Source organism: Trichosurus vulpecula, chromosome 7, assembly GCF_011100635.1.
Source record: "Trichosurus vulpecula isolate mTriVul1 chromosome 7, mTriVul1.pri, whole genome shotgun sequence".
Taxonomy (NCBI): domain Eukaryota; kingdom Metazoa; phylum Chordata; class Mammalia; order Diprotodontia; family Phalangeridae; genus Trichosurus; species Trichosurus vulpecula.
In genome coordinates this window covers 273,736,739-273,756,123 of record NC_050579.1, presented here as the reverse complement: position 1 = coordinate 273,756,123, position 19,385 = coordinate 273,736,739, and the positions used below count along the sequence as shown (strand labels likewise).

The 19,385-nt window shown below is 45.3% G+C and overlaps 1 protein-coding gene across 1 annotated transcript; it reads right to left on the bottom strand.

Moving 5' to 3' along the window:
* Positions 1-8,519: 8,519 nt before the first annotated feature.
* Positions 8,520-18,581, bottom strand: ARMC12 (armadillo repeat containing 12). Its single transcript, XM_036768964.1, has 6 exons — positions 18,437-18,581; positions 17,754-17,899; positions 17,274-17,408; positions 11,310-11,483; positions 10,606-10,677; positions 8,520-9,089 (listed from the first exon to the last, which is right to left on the bottom strand). The coding sequence occupies exons 1-6, from the start codon at positions 18,579-18,581 to the stop codon at positions 8,751-8,753; spliced, it is 1,011 nt and encodes a 336-aa protein (XP_036624859.1). The 3' UTR covers positions 8,520-8,750.
* Between the last annotated feature and the right edge of the window lie 804 nt (positions 18,582-19,385).

Here is a 19,385-nt window from a genome sequence, read left to right as displayed (position 1 = left end):
TCACCTGCTTGGCTAGCTATATTCAATCTACCAATTATTCAATTTTTATTAAGTCCCTACTATGTTCTAGGCACTGTGCTAGGTACTGGGGTTATTAATTTAAAAAATGAAACAACCCCTACTTGCAAGGACCTTCTGTTTTAATGGGTGGTGAGAGCAAGTATATATAGAAATGTAACTAGGGACTGTGACTGGCCAATGGACCCAGTCCTTATGAGAATGTACAGTGTATTTGGCTGATGCAATCTCATGTCAGCTTCGGAGCATGTACCGGTCCTGTTTCTGGTCTCCTTTTCTCAAGGTAGAGATGAACCTTTTGGGTTAGCTGCTAAACCCGAACTTCGAGGCAGACAAAAGATTCCTACGGGGGCCACTCACTCTCTTTCCTGCCTGGGTTCAATCAAAGGAAGACATGCACATGGCAAGACCCGGATAAACTGACACAAAGTGAAGGGAGAAGAACCGAGAGATCGTTGTGCACGCTAACAGCAATGCTGTAATGATGATCAACTGTGAAAGGCTTGGCTACTCTGGTCAGTACAGTGATCCAAGACAATTCTAAAGGATTCATGATGAAAAAAATGCTATCCACCTCCACAAAGAGACTGATGGACTCTGAGTGCAAATTGAAGTGTACTTTTCTTACTTTATTTTTCTTGATTTATAAAATATATGGCTAATACAGAAATATATTTTGCATTATTTCATATATATAAATGATATATTGCTTGACTTTCTAGTAAGTGGGGGAGAGGGTGGGAGGGACAGAATCTGGAACTCAAAGTTTAAAAAGGAAAGAATGTTAAAAATAAATAATAAAGTTTAAAAAATTAAAAAGGGAAGACACACTGTAAGTCCCTAACCTCACCCGTTTATTATAGCAGCTGTTCACACATGGCAGTGAAATTATGTTCTAGGCAAGACTGAGACCAGACCTAAAACCTCTGACTACCTCTTGTGTTCTATGGTTCTTTCTCTGAGCACAGTGAATGAACAGTTGATCCTGAGATGGGTATTTCCAGCCTTGACACACACTTTGTAAGTTTAAGAGGTCAAAAGCTCCTGGATCTAGGTGATGGCTGCCCAGTGGGAGGGACTTCTTATATCTAATACAATATTTCTCAAAAGAGGAAGATGAAAACCACTGGGAGAATGATACGTACCATGCATAGTCATAGCTGACTCAAAGATTTGAATCTTTATAGAGTTACTGAGTCACTGCAGATCTGAATTAAAAGTGAAATGTCTGCTCAACAGTCACATAAAGTTTTTCGTGTTTTAAGTATCAATGTCCTGGGAGAGTACAAATGTTTTAACTATTTGTCAATGAATGTTTATGAACCTTTTGTGTTTTAAGCCTTTCTTTTTTTCTAATGGAAGCATAAATAGCTGTCCCATACCTGACCTACTTTGGACATTGAATACCTTTCTGGAAAGGACCCTATTAATAACTTTTGTAAAACCCCAGACATATAACACATCCAAGCTTTAAGAGACTTTTTCCCTAGATCTAGAGGCATAACAAGTCAGAAAGTGTGAGAAGAGCCTAAATTCTCTCTTTGAGACCAGATGCCCCAGGACTGAACCTAGTCTATATGAATCCAGAACCAAAGCTTCTGGGTAAAAGAGAGCACCCCACCCACCAAGCCCTGAGACATACAGGAATATAGCACCTCCTGACCTCTTTCTCTCAGATTCCTTAGTTTCTTTCAAAGCTTAGCTCAAAAGTTACCTTCTACACAAGGTCGATCCTAATCTACCTGTTACTAGTGCCCCCTTACCCCACTAAATTATTTTGTACTTATTTTGTATATGTTTTGCAATTAATTATCTGCGTTCATGTTGTTTTCCCTAAAGAGATTCCTTCATCTTTGCTTTTCTATTCCCCATGCTTAGCTCAATGTCACAAACTCAGTAAGCACTTAATAAATGCTTATTGAATGCATAAACAAGTGACTGCTCATCCCTTACAATTTCTCTTCCTGAGACAGCCTTTTTAGATAGTGTTGATATGTTATTCGTACCCCTTCCTTGTTCTGTTGTAGATATCACCAAGAGACCAGTCACTTTCTTCTTGTTCTCTGGCCATGATCCTCTATTTAAAAAAAAGTTTCTTTGTTCACACTGAGGTATAAATGACTAAAAACAGATGAAAGTGTCCCCCCCCTTTACTCTATCCACCCAGGGCTAACATTTTATTTTAATAGAAGCCAGAACTTTCAGTTAAAAGCATAAAGCTCTAAGAGTGAGTTTTAGAAATCAGAGAAAGGAAAAGTATTTGAGGGGAGACAGTGGTGTAACTTGTTGCTGTTACAATGTTAAGGGGCTACTATGGTGATCAGTGTTGTCTATTTGCCCCTCATGCTTCTATTGATTTCTTGCTCAGCAGCAAGAACAGTCAGTCAGGTCCATTGGTGTGGAACATTGCATATACTGTCAGATTTTTTCCAATATGTTGATTGATTTGGCTGATTTTTTCCTCTTTTTTTATAACTGTAATTAGGGATGACTCTCTGGGAGGGAGAGGAAATAGGATATGGAGAGAAGTTTAGCTGATGAAAGAAAATATATTAATAACATATAATTTAAAAAAAACAAATATATACATTAAAAAGCAGTCATTAAATATCTGGCCATTGTTTCTTGCAGTATCCAAAAATAAAAATAAGCAAACAGGTCATCATGAAGTTGCCCTCAGTTTGTTTGCCAGCTTTTATTTTTTTAAACACAGGCTAGAAATGTAGGGGCTACTCATGAGCCTGATCCCACTATTAATCAACACGGGAGTTTTAACCTGCTCCATCTCTGCCCTGGGCTGGTTTAATCCTCCCTATATAGCCTATTGGCCTCCTGCTCCCAAGGGCTCACCATACTGAGGCCAAATTTAGTGCAGACACCTGATTGGTGTAGCCCACTACAGCTCAGAACTCCTAAGCTCAAGAGATCTACCAGCCTCAGTCTCCTAGATAGCTGCATTTGCCACCAAGCCTGGCATCAGAATCTTTTGCAAAGGATGGAAAAAAAGTCTGCGAAGAACTGACAAAGAAGGAGTCTCATACATTGGAGCGTGTGCTGGTTTGGGAGTCAGAGAACCTAGGTCTAAATATTAGCTCTGTTACCTACCACCTGTGTGACTGGGGGCAAATAACAGCCTCTCTAGAACATACCTCCTCATCCGTAAAAAGAGGAAGCTTCCTTCTACTTTAAATTTGTGATTCTGTGAAGAGACTCTGAACTAAATGAACACACGGCTTCATGTTCAGTGAGATCAAAATGACTGCTAGATATGATCCAGTCATGGAGAATGTGAGCTCCCAAGGCTGGCAACAGTTTCATTTTTGTCTGTTTCTTTCCCAGTATCTAGCACAGTGCCTGATATATAACGGTTACCTAATAAGTGTCTGTTCAATTCAGTTGGCACTCGGTGACTGTCAAATGAAAGAATGAATGAAGAAATGACCTCTGAATAAAAAAGGTGGCACGCACTAGACACGTCAGCCTCCTACCACTAGGCTTAGCAGCTAAGGATTCGAAGGTTAAAGGAGCTCTGAAAACACAGGCAGGTGAAGGATGGGTGGAGGGAGAAAATTTGAGGAGCACAAGATGGGAGAAGGAAAGGAATTGAGGGAGCGTGGTGAGTCTGGGCCACTGCCCGCCTGGGAATGAGACTTGAGCTGGTCCTGAAAAGCTGGGTAGAAATTCTTCCCTGCCCCCACCCCCACCCCAGTCTTGGACAACTACATGGTGGAGTGGAGTGTGGCCAGATGAGAAACAAAGAGATGGCTGCCCTAGGTGCCCTCTGCAAATGGAGGGTCTGGGAGGAGCTCTCCTCTGTCCATCCTCCACCCTCTCCAATCAGAGCAGGAGGTTTAAAGGATGTATTGAACAGCTTGGCGAAGAAACGTTTCCACTGCATCCACCCAGCTGGGATCAGAGGCTCCCTGGATGGAGGCTATGGGGACACAGAGGCTTTACCCTGCCCCCTCTCCACCCAGGGATTCAGATTGCTTTTAGTTCTCTTCTGGTTATCTCTAAACTAACTCACTACCTCACTGTCTCTGACAGTTCTGTCTGCAGTGCTGATCCAGGACAAAGGTGGAACTCACTGCCACAGCAGCTCGAGCTGATCCCCAATGCTGAGACTTAATCACTCATTCTAAGTGGGTTCGTCATCGTCATCATAATAGCAAAGTACTTTAAAAAGCTCATCTCGTTTTATCTTCACAACAACCCCAGGAGGTAATGCAATGGAAGAAACTGAGGCAAATAGAAGTTAAGTGACTTGTCCAAGGTCACACAGCTAGCTTTGAGTCCATATTTGAACTCAGGTCGTCCTGACTCCTGGTCCCAGGTTCTATCTGCTGTACCACCTACTTGCTACAACATTCCAAGGCTGAAGATACTGACAGGACCTTATCAAGGAGATAGGCTCAGTCATCTCTAAAATGTGGTTACTGGACCAGATGGCCTCCAGGCGACTTTCAGCTCTAAATCCATTACCCTGTGGTGCTATGATCTCAGTAAGATGTTAATGGCCATGGCCATACTTTACATTGCTGTTATTGTTCAGTCATTTCAGTTGTGTCTGACTCTTGGTGACCCTGTTTGGGGGTTCTCTTGGCAAAGATCCTGGAGAGGTTCGCCATTCCCTTCTCCAGCTCAATTTACAGATGAGGCAAACAGGGCGAAGTGATTTGCTCGGGGTCCCCCAGCTAGTAAATATCTAAGGCCAGATTTGGACTCAAGTCTTCCTGGTGCCAGGCCCGGCACTCTATCCCACCATGCCACCTACCAGATGCACCCAGAGTGCCAAACAAAGCTCAATGCTTTTGCCTCTTCATGTTGACCAGACTCTCCTGGCCACATTTTCTACCTAAGAGAGCACCCTTTACTTAGCTCCAGTTGTCACGCTTAGATGAACCATGTCCAAGGATTCTGAGATAAACAACTGGTGAGCGTAGTTCCTACTGCATTATCAGGGATCTTTTTTAAATAATGCAGAATAGGAAGTGTGGTAGGCCTAATGAGTGGCAAGTGTTCTGATTTTTTAAAAAGAGAAAAGGATGAAATCTTCAAACCATGCAATTCTGGCAAAATTCTAGAATAAATTTCGAAAGGAATAGTTTGTGACCATTAAGAAAGGGAATTGTATATCACAAAGGCCATCACTCACACAGTCTAAGTATCTAGAATGGCATGAATCCATTAAAAATAGAACAGGTAAGGGCGATTCTTGGTTTGTTGTTTTTTGTAGGCTGGACAGCAGTTTCATTTTGGCAGTAAAATAGGATAAGAGTTGCCAACTAAACCCAGACCCTTCTGGCGCTGTTTCCAAAGTGAGCTTTTCATGAATCAAAACTGGCATGACAGTAGTGAGAAAACATTGACAGGAATTTTCTAACCCCAAGTGACAGTGTGGATTAGGGTCAGGGATTAGTAAGAAAAAGTGAAACAAAGTGATTTTAAAAGACAACATTAAATACTAAAGATTCCATCACTAAAGAGCTGAAATAGCCCCTGGCGCTATCATCTAAAGCGACACTAGACACCCCACCACAAAAGTGCAGGGGGCAGAGAAGAATTTAAAGAACAGGTGAAAACCAGCAGATGACAGCAAAGAGCAGAGTCAGCTTAGAGCAATGGAGAGAAAGTTAGCGGAGATGCCCATGGAGTTGTGTGGCACAGAACAGGTCAGCAGAGAACCCCAACCTAGAACCAACAAGCTTACCTGACGACTTCATCGGAGGACATCAGTGACTTTGCAGGCAGAAGTGTGAGTCACCCTGGCCACACATGGTCCCTAGTCCCACCTATTCCCTACAGGTGCCCCCTCTCCTAATGGTGGTGCAGTATCTATGAGTGAGAAGAGGACTTTGATGTCACAATTTACTATGCCAATTAATGAAATGGGTTTTTTTTACTTTTGTAACCCAAGTACCGAAGCCCATTGGTATGAGACTCATCATTGAAATCAATGCCCTGTACACATGTAAGGATCTGGGTGGATGGGTGAAGTTTGAGGGAGAAAGTGGGGGAGGAGAGAGTGGAGGACAGAGAAGAGGAGACAGACAAAGAGAGAGAGAGAGAGAGAGAGAGAGAGAGACAGAGAGACAGAGAGACAGAGAGACAGAGACAGAGAGAGAGACAGACAGAGACAGAGACAGACAGACAGAGAAAGAGAGAGACAGAAGAGAGAGGCAGACACAGAGAGGGGAGAGAAAAAGAGACAGAGAGAGAGAGAGAGAGAGACAGAGAGACAGAGAGAGAGAGAGAGAGAGAAACAGAGAGAGAGAAACAGAGAGACAGACAGAGAGAGACAGAGACAGAGAGAGAGACAGAGCCCTCTTTTGGGGCTTAGGGCACTTCTGGCTTCTAGCTCTGAGAAAGAAGATGGAAAATGACACTCCACTTCAGGTAGCTGAAGTAAACGACTCTGGGACGTATCTAACATGGAGAAGCTGGCATTCTCTATCACGTCTCTATCCCCAGCCTACTTTCAGAGCCTTCAGGGAACTTCCCCTTGGATAAGACCAGAGACTCGCTTGGATGAAGAGTCGCTTCATAATGGGAGAGCTCCTTTGCTCTGTATTGTCTGGTATGTGTTCTCCTGTGCATACTTTCTCCAATGTCCATTTTGCTATCGATTTGGATAAATAGGTTTCTTTGCTAATGGTAATGTACGTTCATTTTGGAACTGTTATTTGAAGGGAAGTCAAACCTTGCACTTAAAGCCCGGGTCCTCCTTTCCCCTTTAATGGTTAGCAATACGAAGTTTAACTTGAACTTGAACGTCCCATTTCCCAGACTAAGGATACTAAAGGAAGCAAACAGATATTCTAGCCCGGTACCCTCTCTCTGAGGAGAGCAGAGTGGCCAAGCTTCCGGCCCCAAATTCCTGTTTCCCTTCTCGGCAGGAAATGAAGTCTCCCTCGGAGGGTAGAGGCAAAAGAGGCTAGAGATGTCAATTGTGCCTCCCTTTGAGCCACTCCATGACACCCCCATCCTACATGCGCTTGAACTAATATATTTTGTAGTTGGTTAGCAAAAGAAACACAACAGTAGTCTCTCGTGATTTGAAAGGATGTGCCTAAGATCCAGGGTAGATTTCAGTAGATTGTGGAATGGGGCATCACCTGAAGAGAGATCAGAATTGATGTCTTAGGACAAAAGGACATAGTGACTCTGAGCTGGGTCTCTCCTCATATCTATGCCTCTTTCCTTCTTCAAATCCTTTCTGAGTCCCTAAAAGGGGCAAGGCCCCATCTGCACAGAAGAGCAGAGCTGGGAGGAAGCAAGCCATGGATTCAGGGGGAAGGACAATTTTTAGGAGGCATTTCCCAAGAATTGGCCTCGTCCCCAAGTGGTTCAGACTAGAATAGCCAGTTTACTCCCCAAAGTCTGAGTTTCTTAGGATCATAGGTTTGAATCTGTAAGAGACCTTCCAGAGCATCTAATCCAACCCTTTCCTTTCAAAGTTGAGGAAGTTGAGACCCTGAGAGGCTTTTACTTGCCCAAGGTAACAGGTGATGAAGTCAGCATTCGAACACAGGTCCTCTGACTTCAAATCTAGTGATTCTTTCCATCATGTCATTCTGCCTCGGTATAACCAAGACTAATGGGGGCCACTGCCATTCATCTTGATCTATGTCTTGCCACTGGACTCCAATGGCCCAGGAAGAGAGTAAGGCTGATAACCTTACATCACTCCGCCTCACTTAAATACAATTCACTTTCAAGTCAAAACATCACCCTCTTGGTGTCCTCTTTGAGAACGAAAGAACCACCCCCACCAGTACCAACAAGGAAGAAATATTGTGATGCTACCAACTAGCAGTCCACTGGAAATCAGGAGACCTGGATTGTAGACTCAGCTGTGCCTCTAACTGAAGGACCTTCGACAAGTCACCTCACTTTGGCCTCTGATCCCTGCTCTATAAAATGAGATTGGACTAGCAGGTCTCTATTCTAACTCTTTATATACATTTGATGATATTCACCTGGTCTTCAAATCTTTTGGTCTGGTCCCCAAGTCCTGTGCATGTCCATGGACATGCAGTGCCCAGTGTGCAGCGCGTGTCCATGGATGTGCAGTGCCCGCTGTGCAGCGCATGTACATGGACATGCAGGGCACAAGCCCTGACTCCATATTTGGAAATTTAGGAAGTGATCCAAATCTTTAAAAAATAAATAAATAAATAAAAAGAAAAATGGATTCTGGAAGACATAAGATAACTTATCCAAAAGGGTGTTTCTGGGTGCTGGGAGAGGGAATGGAGGAAGGAGATGAATTCTTGTCTTTGAATTTCTGGGTTTTTCATGGAGAAAATAACAGTATTATAGACTTTAGAGACCACCTGAAAGGCCATTTTGACCAACAGATGAGATGATGTGACTTGCCCAAGGCCTCACACACAGTGAGAGATCTGGGACTGGAACCCACATTCTCTGTACCACACTCAGGCCCACGATCACCCAGATATCAGGGGCAGGGCCGACATTTGAACCAAGGTCCTTTGACTCCAAATCCAGTGCTCTCTGTATTTCATGCTAAGGAGGAAAATGTTTAGGGGGTTGACGCACAGGTTGTTCTTCCCTGGGGACTGGGATTGGCCAAGATGACTTCTGGAGGCTCTTTGGAGCTCTGATTTGGAACAAATGCTGCCTCTTCTCATGTATCCCCACCCCCATCCCCGTTTCTTTGTTGTTGTTTTTTTCTCTTTCTCTCCCATATGACATTTATTGGTTTCTCCTTAACTGGCATCCCCTTCATTAAAGTAGGAATTGGTTTCATGGCAGGAAGAGGGCCGGTTGCTGAAATCCTGAGGGCACTGCAGGCTGACGATAACCTTGCAGGCCTGAATCTGCACCTCCTCCTCCGGATGAATGACCAGAGCCAGCAGCCTGTCAGCCAGGCGGGACTCATCCCCAAAGAGCGCTTCATGCAAAGATTGTTCATTATACTGCCAGTTCACTGCTCGGTAATGGGGAGAACTCCGACCCTCACTCAGTCGCTCTGCAAACACTAGCACCTCAAACAGCAGGCTCCCAGGTTGTGTGGACTGGAATAGGTTCAGGAAATTGCTATGTACCTAATGGGGTGGGGTGGGTGGCAAGGAAAGGTTAGAGAAAAGGACAAAAAATTAGTCATATTTCTATGGCTTTGAATATTTACCAAGGACTTTACTCATGATAAAGTCCTATGAGATAAGTAGTACAGGTATCATACTCCCATTTTACAGATGAAAAAAACTGAGGCTCAGAGGGGACAAGTGGCTTGCCCAGAGTCAAACAGCTCTTAGAGCCAGGACCATAACTCAATTCTCCTGACTCCAACTTGGGCAGTCTTTACATTTTGCCATCTCACTACCAACTCCCTTATTCTGGTGACCCCTCTAAGTTTACCCCACCTCAAGGCAGCTATTGAGTGCTAGGCTTGAGGTAAGGAAGACCTGAGTTCAAAGCCAACCTCAGACACATACTAGTTGTGTGACCTTGGGTAAGTCACTTAACCTCTACCTGCCTCAGTTTCCTTCTCATGGCTAATATGGAACTGTGTTGTAGACTACACATGTGTAATCTGTATCAAATTGCTTGCCTCCTCAAGGAGGGGGGAAGAGAAGGGAAGGAATATATAACATGTAAAATATTATGTAATGGTATATGTTTATGAATTTATAATCTGTATGAATAATTGGTATAACATTATAATATATAAAATATTACATCATATAATATATAATTTGAAATAATTTTTTAAAGAATGTTAAAAATTTTCGTTTACATGTAATTGGGAAAAAATAAAATAAAAATAAACTAAGTCTACCGCGTCTTCCCTTACCCATCTCCATAGAGTTTTAGCTACGGGAGGGATAGCATGGGGGCTACGTCTTTTCTGCTTCAAACCTTCAGAGTTTTAGGTTTGCAGTGGTAACGCCTTCTAAACAAAGCCACTTCTCCCCTCTGCCTCTTCAGACTGGTTTTAGTGCTACGCATTATAGGGGGAGGGGGATGGACAAGATCTGTTCAACTCTCTTCCACACTGAGAAGCTCTAATCAGCACCCCTTCCCTCCGTCTCCCGCTCCGTATGGTCCCATTTCCCTCTAAATTCCCTGACTGCTAAAGGACAGTTGGACACGTAGCAATTCACTGCGATGAGAATTTTTAGAAGCAGACCTAGAGTCACTTAACCCCAACTGCCCAGCCTTCCCCCTGCAAAAAGAGAAGTAGAGGTAGAGAGGAAAAATGCAGAAGAGATCAAATTGGTTTGAATGTGGGCATTAGAAATGTACCTAGAAATCAGGCACGTTAGGGGCAAGAGAAAATCACCATTGAAATTGGGCACCTAGTGCCTTCAGCACTGCCTGTTCAGCAGCTGTTCCCCTGCTGGACACACAGGCAGCAAGAGGCCATCTCGGTCGTCCTGATGAATACCCGGCCACTGGACCGGGATGGCTCTGGAGGAGAAAGTGAGGCTGCTGACCTGCACAGCCCTCCCTCACCCGAATCCGAGTCAACCGCAAGGCTTCGAGCATGAAGGACAAACCATAGCAACCTTCGACCTCGCTCCTTGCCCCGCTGCCCTCTGGGAGTGACAGTCGACTTACCTGACAGTTAAGGATGTCATATAATAGGTCGTTTTTCTGGGCCAGATGACTCAGGAGTCGAACTGCTTGGACCTGAAGGGGGAGGGGAGAATATCACCTAGGGCAGTTAGGTGGAGCAGCGGAGAGAGCGCTGAACCTGGAGTCAGGAAGTCCTGAGTTCAAATCCTGCCTCAGATACTTACTGGCTGGGTGACCCTGGGCAAGCCACTTAACCTCTTCGTGCCTCAGTTTCCCCATCTGTAAAATGGGAATGATAATAGCACCTACCTTACAGAGTTGTTGTGAGGCTAAAACGAGATATCTGTGAAGTGCTTTGCAAACATTAAAGCGCTATATAAACGCCGGCTATTATTTTCCTAACAGAGTCATTGATTTAGACCGGAAAGGACCTCAGAGTCCATCTAATCCAGTTCTCTCATACTACAGATGAGGAAAATGAGGCTCAGAGAGTTTTAAGCGATTTGCCCAAGGTTGCACATTCGGACCCAGGTCCTCTTAGCTCCGAAGCCAGCGCTCTGAGAAAGGGCCCGCACTCGAGTGTGAGATTTGGGAGTGCAGGGCGGGCGGAGGAAGAAGTGACTCGGTGGAGCATGGAGGGAAAGGCTGACCAAGTCACTAGGAAAGGCCGGTCTATGTGTGTTGGGGGCAGGGGAGGGGCTGGCTGATGGAGGACGGCGCGGCTCACCACCGTGGTCCTCAGGTACCTGGGCCAGGATGCTGTCTGTCTGCAGGATCTCCATGAGCGACGGCATCACCCGACGGAGCTGCGGGTGAGCAAAGTCAGGCAGAGGCAACCCATTGAGCAACCTCAAGCCCGCGATGTGCAGCTCGGAGTCCCACACGGTGGAGATCAGCTCCAGGACTTTGATGGAATGCTCCTGGGCGAGAGGAAGAAGGAGGAGTCTGACTCTGAGATCAGATCTGCCAGCCCTTGATGCCGTCAATGCTTTCCCTCCCCAAGTGCTCTCCCCAGCCAAGGTGCTTGGGAACATCCCATTCACCAGTCTCCTGTAAGTTGAGTCTAGTAGGACCAACATGCCTATGCTAGGAGGTATTACTGAGTAAGGCGAGACTAAGTGAAAACAACAGACGCTAGGTGAGAGAGGAGCTAAGGTCCAAATGGGTGAGCAAGCCCCACTGGGGTCATCATTCTCAAGCTCCCAAGGAGGGAGCTTAAATCCATCTATCTATCTATCTATCTATCTATCTATCTATCTATCTATCTATCTATCTGTCTGTCTGTCCGTCCATCTGTCCGTCCATCCGTCCGTCCGTCTGTCCATCCATTCATCCATCCGCCCATCCATCTATCCATCCATCTATCCATCTATCTATCCACCTATCTATCTATCTATCTATCTGTCTGTCTGTCCGTCTGTCCGTCCGTCTGTCCATCCATCCATCCCTCTATCTATTATCCTATTTAAAATAGGAAAACATTTTTAAAAATGGATGTTAAAAATTTTTATGTGTAATTGGGAAATATTTAACAAAATAAATAAAAATATATTTTAAAAAAAGAATTCATAGTCTAAAATGGAGTATAATAACAGACCACTTAAATTAATAAAGAGATATTTATTCAGTGATCACGTGCTCAACTGTAGAGGGATACTAACGGCTGTATGACAGTCCCAGTCTAACTGGGGAAGTAAGACACATATACATGAAGCAGATCACAGCCAGAGACAATGTATTCTAAGTGGCAAATGTGAATACAGACCCTGAAACCCTCAGAGGAATTAATAAGGGCTGGAGTGGGCAGAGGAGAAGTGAGGTTTAGGCTGGTACTTGAAAGATGGGTAGGAATAAGAGGGTCATAGATCTACAAAGACCAACAAGTGCAACCCCCTCATTTTATAGCTAAGAAGCTGGGGCCCAGGCTGGCTAAATGATTTGCCCATGGTCACACAAGTGGTAAAAGGCAAGATTTGAAGCCAGGTCATCTGTCTCCTGAGTCTTTCCATTGTATCGCATTGTCCCGCCAGTTAGATAATCAGAGGGTAAGAGGTGCACCCCTGTATACTACAACCAAATTTTGGATCCGCACTTGTGTGAGAGTTCATTGGTAAAGGTATTGGTAAAATCGGTTTTTAAAAAAATGGTATTGGTTAAAAAAAAAAAAAGGACTTGGTACAATTCCCCTTGAGGAAAATCCCCCTACCAATGCAGAGGGGCAGGCATTCAGCGATTTGGTCTCAGTGAGTTGCCTGGGGGCACTTAGAGGTTAAATGACTTGCCCAGGGTCGCACATAGGCTGTATGTGTCAGAGGTGGGACTAGAACCCAGGTTTTCCTAAAACTGAAGTCAGCTCTCTAGTCATTAGTCCACAGTACCACTCACTGCCAAATTAATCTTCCTAAAACATTGTTTTCATACTGTCACTTGGCTGCTCAAAAACTCAGCAAAATGCCCTAGTCCTAGCAGGGTAAAGTCTAAACTCATCAGCCTGGCATGTGAAGTCCAGCAAATTTTGTATCCTTCTTCTCTATTAAACATTGTTGTTCAGTCGTTTCAGTCTCTTCGTGACCCCATTTGGCATTTTCTTGGCAAAGATACTGGAGTGGTTTGCCACTTCCTTCTCCAGCTCTTTTCACAGATGAGGAAACTGAGGCAAACAGGGTTAAGTGACTTGTCCAGAGTCACCCAAGCTAGTAAGCGTCTGAGGCCAGATTTGAACTTGAGAAGATTAGACTTATTAATGGAATTCTGTACAGAGATGCACATTAAAAGTCATTAGTCTGTGCAAAAGCATGTATTAGATGTAAATATGATTCATGTTTATGGTTTTTTAAAACAAATTGCACCTTTTATGTTTAAATGGGCTTGCCTCCCCCATTTCCTACTCCTCCCTTACCCCAATCTCTTAACCCATACTTGGGGGGAGGCGGGGAGGCTCTTAGAAACTCTAACCTCTGTAGTTTGGGAAAGCTTTGCCATAGATAGATAGATGGATGGAGGGATGGATGGATGGATGGATGGATGGACGTATGGATGGATGGATGGATGGATGGATGGATGGATGGATGGATGGGCAGACAGGTAGGTAGATACATAAATACATACATACATGCATGCATGGATACAGAGATAGCTAGATAGATAGATAGATAGATACATACATACATACATGGGTGGATGGATGGATGGATGGATGTAGATAGAGAGATTGATAGATGATAGATAGAGGGATGGATGGATGGACAGACAGAGAGACAGACAGATAGATAGATACATACATACATGCATAGATATATAGATAGCTAGATACATACATACATACATACATGGATGGATGGATGTAGATTGATAGATAATAGATAGAGGGATGGATGGATGGACAGACGGACGGACAGACGGACAGACAGACAGATAGATAGATAGATAGATAGATAGATAGATAGATAGGTGGATAGATAGATGGATAGATGGATGGATAGATGGATGGGCGGATGGATGAATGGATGGACAGACGGACGGACGGATGGACGGACAGACGGACGGACAGACAGATAGATAGATAGATAGATAGATAGATAGATAGATAGATAGATAGATAGATGGATAGATAGATGGATAGATGGATGGATAGATGGATGGGCGGATGGATGAATGGATGGACAGATAGATAGATGGATGGATAGATGGATGGATGTAGATAGATTGATAGATGATAGATAGAGGGATGGATGGATGGATGGATGGACAGACGGACGGACGGACGGACGGATAGATAGATAGATAGATGGATAGATGGATAGATAGATGGATGGATAGATGGATGGGCGGATGGATGGGCGGATGGATGAATGGATGGACAGACAGGTAGATGGATGGATGGATGGATGGATGGATGGATGGATGGATGGATGGATGTAGATAGATATAGAGAGAGATAGATAGATATAGACACACAGACAGACAGATAGATAGATAGATGGTATATGTACGTGTGTATAAATATATACACATATATGTATGTATGTATAAATACACTTTTTTAAGCATAGGAGAGAGGATGAAAGTACCCAATACACCAGAGAATATGCACAACTCAATAAGGATGTAGTTAAATTCAATCCTTTTGTCTTGTCTCTTGCATGACTCTGCGCCCTCATTTCACAATGTGCCTTGCCCCTAACTGTGTGAAAATCTGTAGATATATTCAGTCCTACTAAAACGTTCCCATTATGCTGCTAGATCAAGTTATTTCACTAGTCCCTCCCCTGCCAATTATTGTTAGTATTGTAATGGTGGTCATGAGGTCAGTGCGGATTTTATATCATTTACATATTTCCATTATGTAAGTTTACTGAAATCTTAATAAAATCTTTGCTTCATCTAAGAAAACCAAGATTAGACTTCCCGCCTCCAGGCCTGGCACTCTATCCAATTGCACCACCTAGCTGCCCCATCTATAAAACATTATGCCCCACTGGTTCTTGACACATACCTTTTGTTGGAAATGGGTGCTGCTATTGGAGCTCTCATCCAGCCCTCCATCTCCACCAGCAAAAAATAAAAAAATCACGGTGGTCCTGATTCACCCTGCCTGAACATATACCTCTCTTACACTGTTGTAGGAATGAAAAGAGCTGGGTTCCAATCCTGGCTTTGGCACTAGCTCAGTGAGTGTCTTTAGCCAAACCAACGGTAACATTTGCCTCAGCTTCCTCACATGTAGAATGAAGGGACTGGAGTAAATGGTCCTGAAAGTCCCTTCCAGCCCGGACATTCTGTGACTGTTCATTCCCCTGCTCCTTGAATGCTTCCTTTCTGACCTCTCTGCTTACCCAAATCTTAACCATCGCTTCGAGTTTTTATGCACATCCATGACACCTCCCTTGAGTACACCAGTCCATGCGGATCTTATTCTTCTCGGAACTCCGCTAGCACACCCAATCTGTCCCAATCAACCAACCGCCATTTAAATCAGAGCATCCTAGTTCCCAGCCTGCCAGCAAAGGTCTTGGAATTATTGCAAGGGACCAGGTAATTCATATATTTTAATATTTTGGCCTTATTTTAATGTCCAGAAAGCATACCATCTGACTTGGAATGATAAATAAGCAAACATACCTTTTGTAGATTGAATAAATAATATATAAATACCCGTATGTATGGCAGCACAGTGGATAGAGTGCCTACACCTGGAGGCAGGAAGACTCATCTTCCTGAGTTCAAATCTGGCCTCAGATACTTCTTAGCTGTGTGACCCTGGGCAAGTCACTTAACCCTGTTTGCCTCAGTTTCCTCATCTGTCAAATGAACTAGAGAAGGAAATGGAAAACTGTTCCAGGATCTTTGCCAAAAAACCCCAAATGGAGTCATGGAGAGTCGGACCCCAGTGAGACAACTGAACAACAAAAATGTATGGATATTTTTCCAACATACGTAAATACTACTGTGATAAGTAAAATTCAAATTAATTTAAAAGTATTGAGAGGCAGGGGTGGTACTATGGAAAGGCTTTGTAATCAAGAGAAAATAGATTTTAATCCTCTCTCTGCTACTTCCTGGCTGTGTGACCTTGGGTAAGTCACTTAAACTACTGAGGTTGCCCTCTCTCAACTTCAGTTTCCTCATGTGCACTGAGTTCTGTACCAGTTCTAAACATACAAGTCATTTCACCTCTCTAGGCCTCTACCTCCTCGTCTCTAAAATAAGGGAGCTGGATTTGACGATCTCAACACTGAAGCTATGGCGCCTTTTTGCCATTAAGCATTTCTTCAGTTAATGGATACCACTGTCATAAGCAGGGCAGCTGGGTGCTCAGTGGGTAGAGTGCTAGGGCTGGGGTCAGGACGTCTTATCTTCCTGAGTTCAAATCTGATCCCGGACACTTACTAGCTATGTGTCCTTGGCTGAGTCGCTTAACCCTGTCTGCCTCAGCTTCCTCAACTGCAAAATGGGCTAGAGAAGGAAGTGGCAAACACTCTAGTAGTATCTTTGCCAAGAAAACCCCAATAGGGTCACCAAGAGTTGGCCCCGACGAAAAGGAACGAACTTAACTATCATGATTAGGGCATGTGAAAGATTTCTACAATACTGCAAAAGGTTGAAGACCACTTATCTAAGGCTTCATATTTATTGTTCATTCTTTCATTAACTTATATCCCATCTCCCTCAAGTGCTCTTAGCAAAAAACAGTGTCTTAGATTTCATTTATGTTTTTCACAGGCCTTCACACAATGCTGAGCATACATGCAGGCTGGAAAAACACTTGAGCTGAATTTAATATCCTGGAGACGGGTTAAACATGCTTGACTTAAGCGTGCATGACTCATACATATGGCTGGTACTCCTCCCAGGCCCCCAATCCTGTTGCCAGTCTGCCCTCACCACCCATTTGGAGCCCTCACCCAGCCCGCCAATCTCTATCAGCAAAATCACCATCCCCATCACGGTAGCCCTTATTCACCCTCCCTGAGTGTTGCCACGGGAGACTTTGACCAGTCTTAAGCCCAGGTTCCAGAGCCTAGGGAACTCAAGAATTTTTATTAGGGCTACAAAGCTTTTTACTACAGGTAAAGGGGTGGACTGCCTGCATATATCTACAGTGTTTATTTAAACAAGCCAGGCACCCCAGCATTCCGGGGATTTAGAGCCTCTCTTGTCTTCCTTGTGTTCCCCAAGACTGCCCCTTTACCACTTGCCCCTGGGTTCACCTGGATCTTAAGCCTGAACTTCCTTATACCAGAGAAAGCCTTCAGAGCATTGAGCGCTTGGATTTTGACACTGTTGTCTTTGTCATCGAGCAGGGAGCCCACCAACCTGATGTCCTCAAAGTTGCAGGTAGAGGCCTGTATGGGGTGAAAGGTGGGAGGGACATGGAAGGAGGAGGAGAGAAAAAGGCGCCCTGGGGCCAGTGCCTCCCATGATAGCCACTCCCTTCCCTAACACAAAGACTAGGGACAAAAAATGGACCCCTGCCACTCAAAGGGAAGGGAGGGAAGGAGGGAGGGAGAGAGGAATCGTTGTTCTTAGCCACTACCCCCATCACCTTGGTTTCCTGGGATGTGGTCCAGGTTGGTATCAGTCCAATGGCCAGAACTTCAGGAGCCACTCAGGATCCTGGCCCCACCCACTCCTTTCTCCCTCCTTCTCTCTCCCTCCACCCATCATCCCCTCCCCGGGCTGCTCCTCACTTCGGCTTCCAACAAGTAGACACACCGGGTGATGCTGTGAAGGATCATGCCCTTGGAGTACTCATCCTGTTTGTTTTCCAGCGAGTTGAGGAGTCTTCGAAGCTCTCCAGAGTCCTTTCCATGCCGGTCTCGCTCAATGGCCAGGCCTAGGCGGTCCCCAATCCCAGGCCTCAGGATGAGTGAGGGAGTGCAGAGTGACCAAGGAAAGGGGGAATATACCTGGGATCTGAGCAAGGAGGGGGAAGCCCTGGCTTTTCCGGTAGAGGAAACTCCTCTTCAGTGTTTGCCCCAAAGCCTACAGATAACATAGGTGAGGGTTCTGGCAGTGAGGCTCCTGAGGAGCTGCTGATGCCAAATTTAGTCCACTCTCCATTGGATATCTCAGAAAGCTCAAACTAGGCAGAGGGGGAGGGCGGCACATATTAGGTGGCACTCAGTGTGGAGACCTACCAGGTCATGCTTTGAGATCTCCTGTTTGAGTCGGATTTAGTTGTTGGGGCCTTTCTATGACAACTTGTGCCTAGGAGGCTGCAGGGCAGATACCAGCGGAGAAGAGGAGAGGGGAGAGAGGGAGAGATGGGAGCTTGGAGGAGTCACCTTGGTGCCCTCCCTTGGTAGGACTCGCTTGTATTTGGAGGTTCCCCTTGGGACAGAGCCCTCTCCCAGGAGCCCCTAGAACTCACGGGCAATGCAGACGGGTGAAGATGTTGAGCAGGATGACCGGTTGCTCATGCCAGCCTTAAGGGCCTTGTAGAGCAGGTAGATGGCACCTGCCCCTGTGACCAGGCCCACCACGCCCTTTCGGAGTCTAAAGTCCAGGAAATCCATGTTTGCCAGCTCCCCCTCAGGTGGGGAGCTTGGACCACAGGCACCCCAGGCACCCCAGGCAAAGGCTTCCAGAATTGGAACCTCCAGTGAAACCCAGAACTCAGGGAGCCAAAATCAGAACCTGGAACTCAGGAAACAAAGGGAACTAGGGGAGGGACTCTGCCTCCCCCTCGCTGGGGCATAGAGATGAAGGAAACCAAAGGGCTATGACAAAGGGTAGGGAACCACGGGTCAGGGGAAAAGGAAAGGAGTGAATGGGGTTAGCCAGGATCCAATGGTCTAGAGAGACCCATGGAAATCTTAAAGACACAACACATACTGACTCTCACCTGTATGACCTTGGGCAAGTAATTTCCCCTTCCTGGATCTCAGTTTCCCTCTCTGTAAAATAAGGGATGTGAAGTAGATGATCTCTATCAGGGTCCCTCCGAGCGCCGGATCCTATCACCAGTCTCTTCCTTTTTAGAAGCTGATAGGGCCTTAGCCAGGTCATTCTTACCCATCCACTGCCATTAGAGGGCAGCAGAACCCCATCGGCTCTTGATTGGAGATCCACTGGGGTTGGGTGGGGGGGGGGAGGGGGTGCAGACCAAGGGGATAACGCAGGGAGGGAGCCCGGGGGCCACTCCTGGGTTCCTGCAGTTCTACTCTTTCTGTTTTGTCCTGCCCTTCTCCCCTTCCCAGCCCGCCATTGTGGCATCGTGGAAGAGGAGGACCTCTCCCAGAGCGTTCAGGGAGAGAAAGAGAGGGAAGCGCTGGGAGAGAGCTCGGGAGCATTGGGTAAAGTTGGGTCTGAGGGTCACC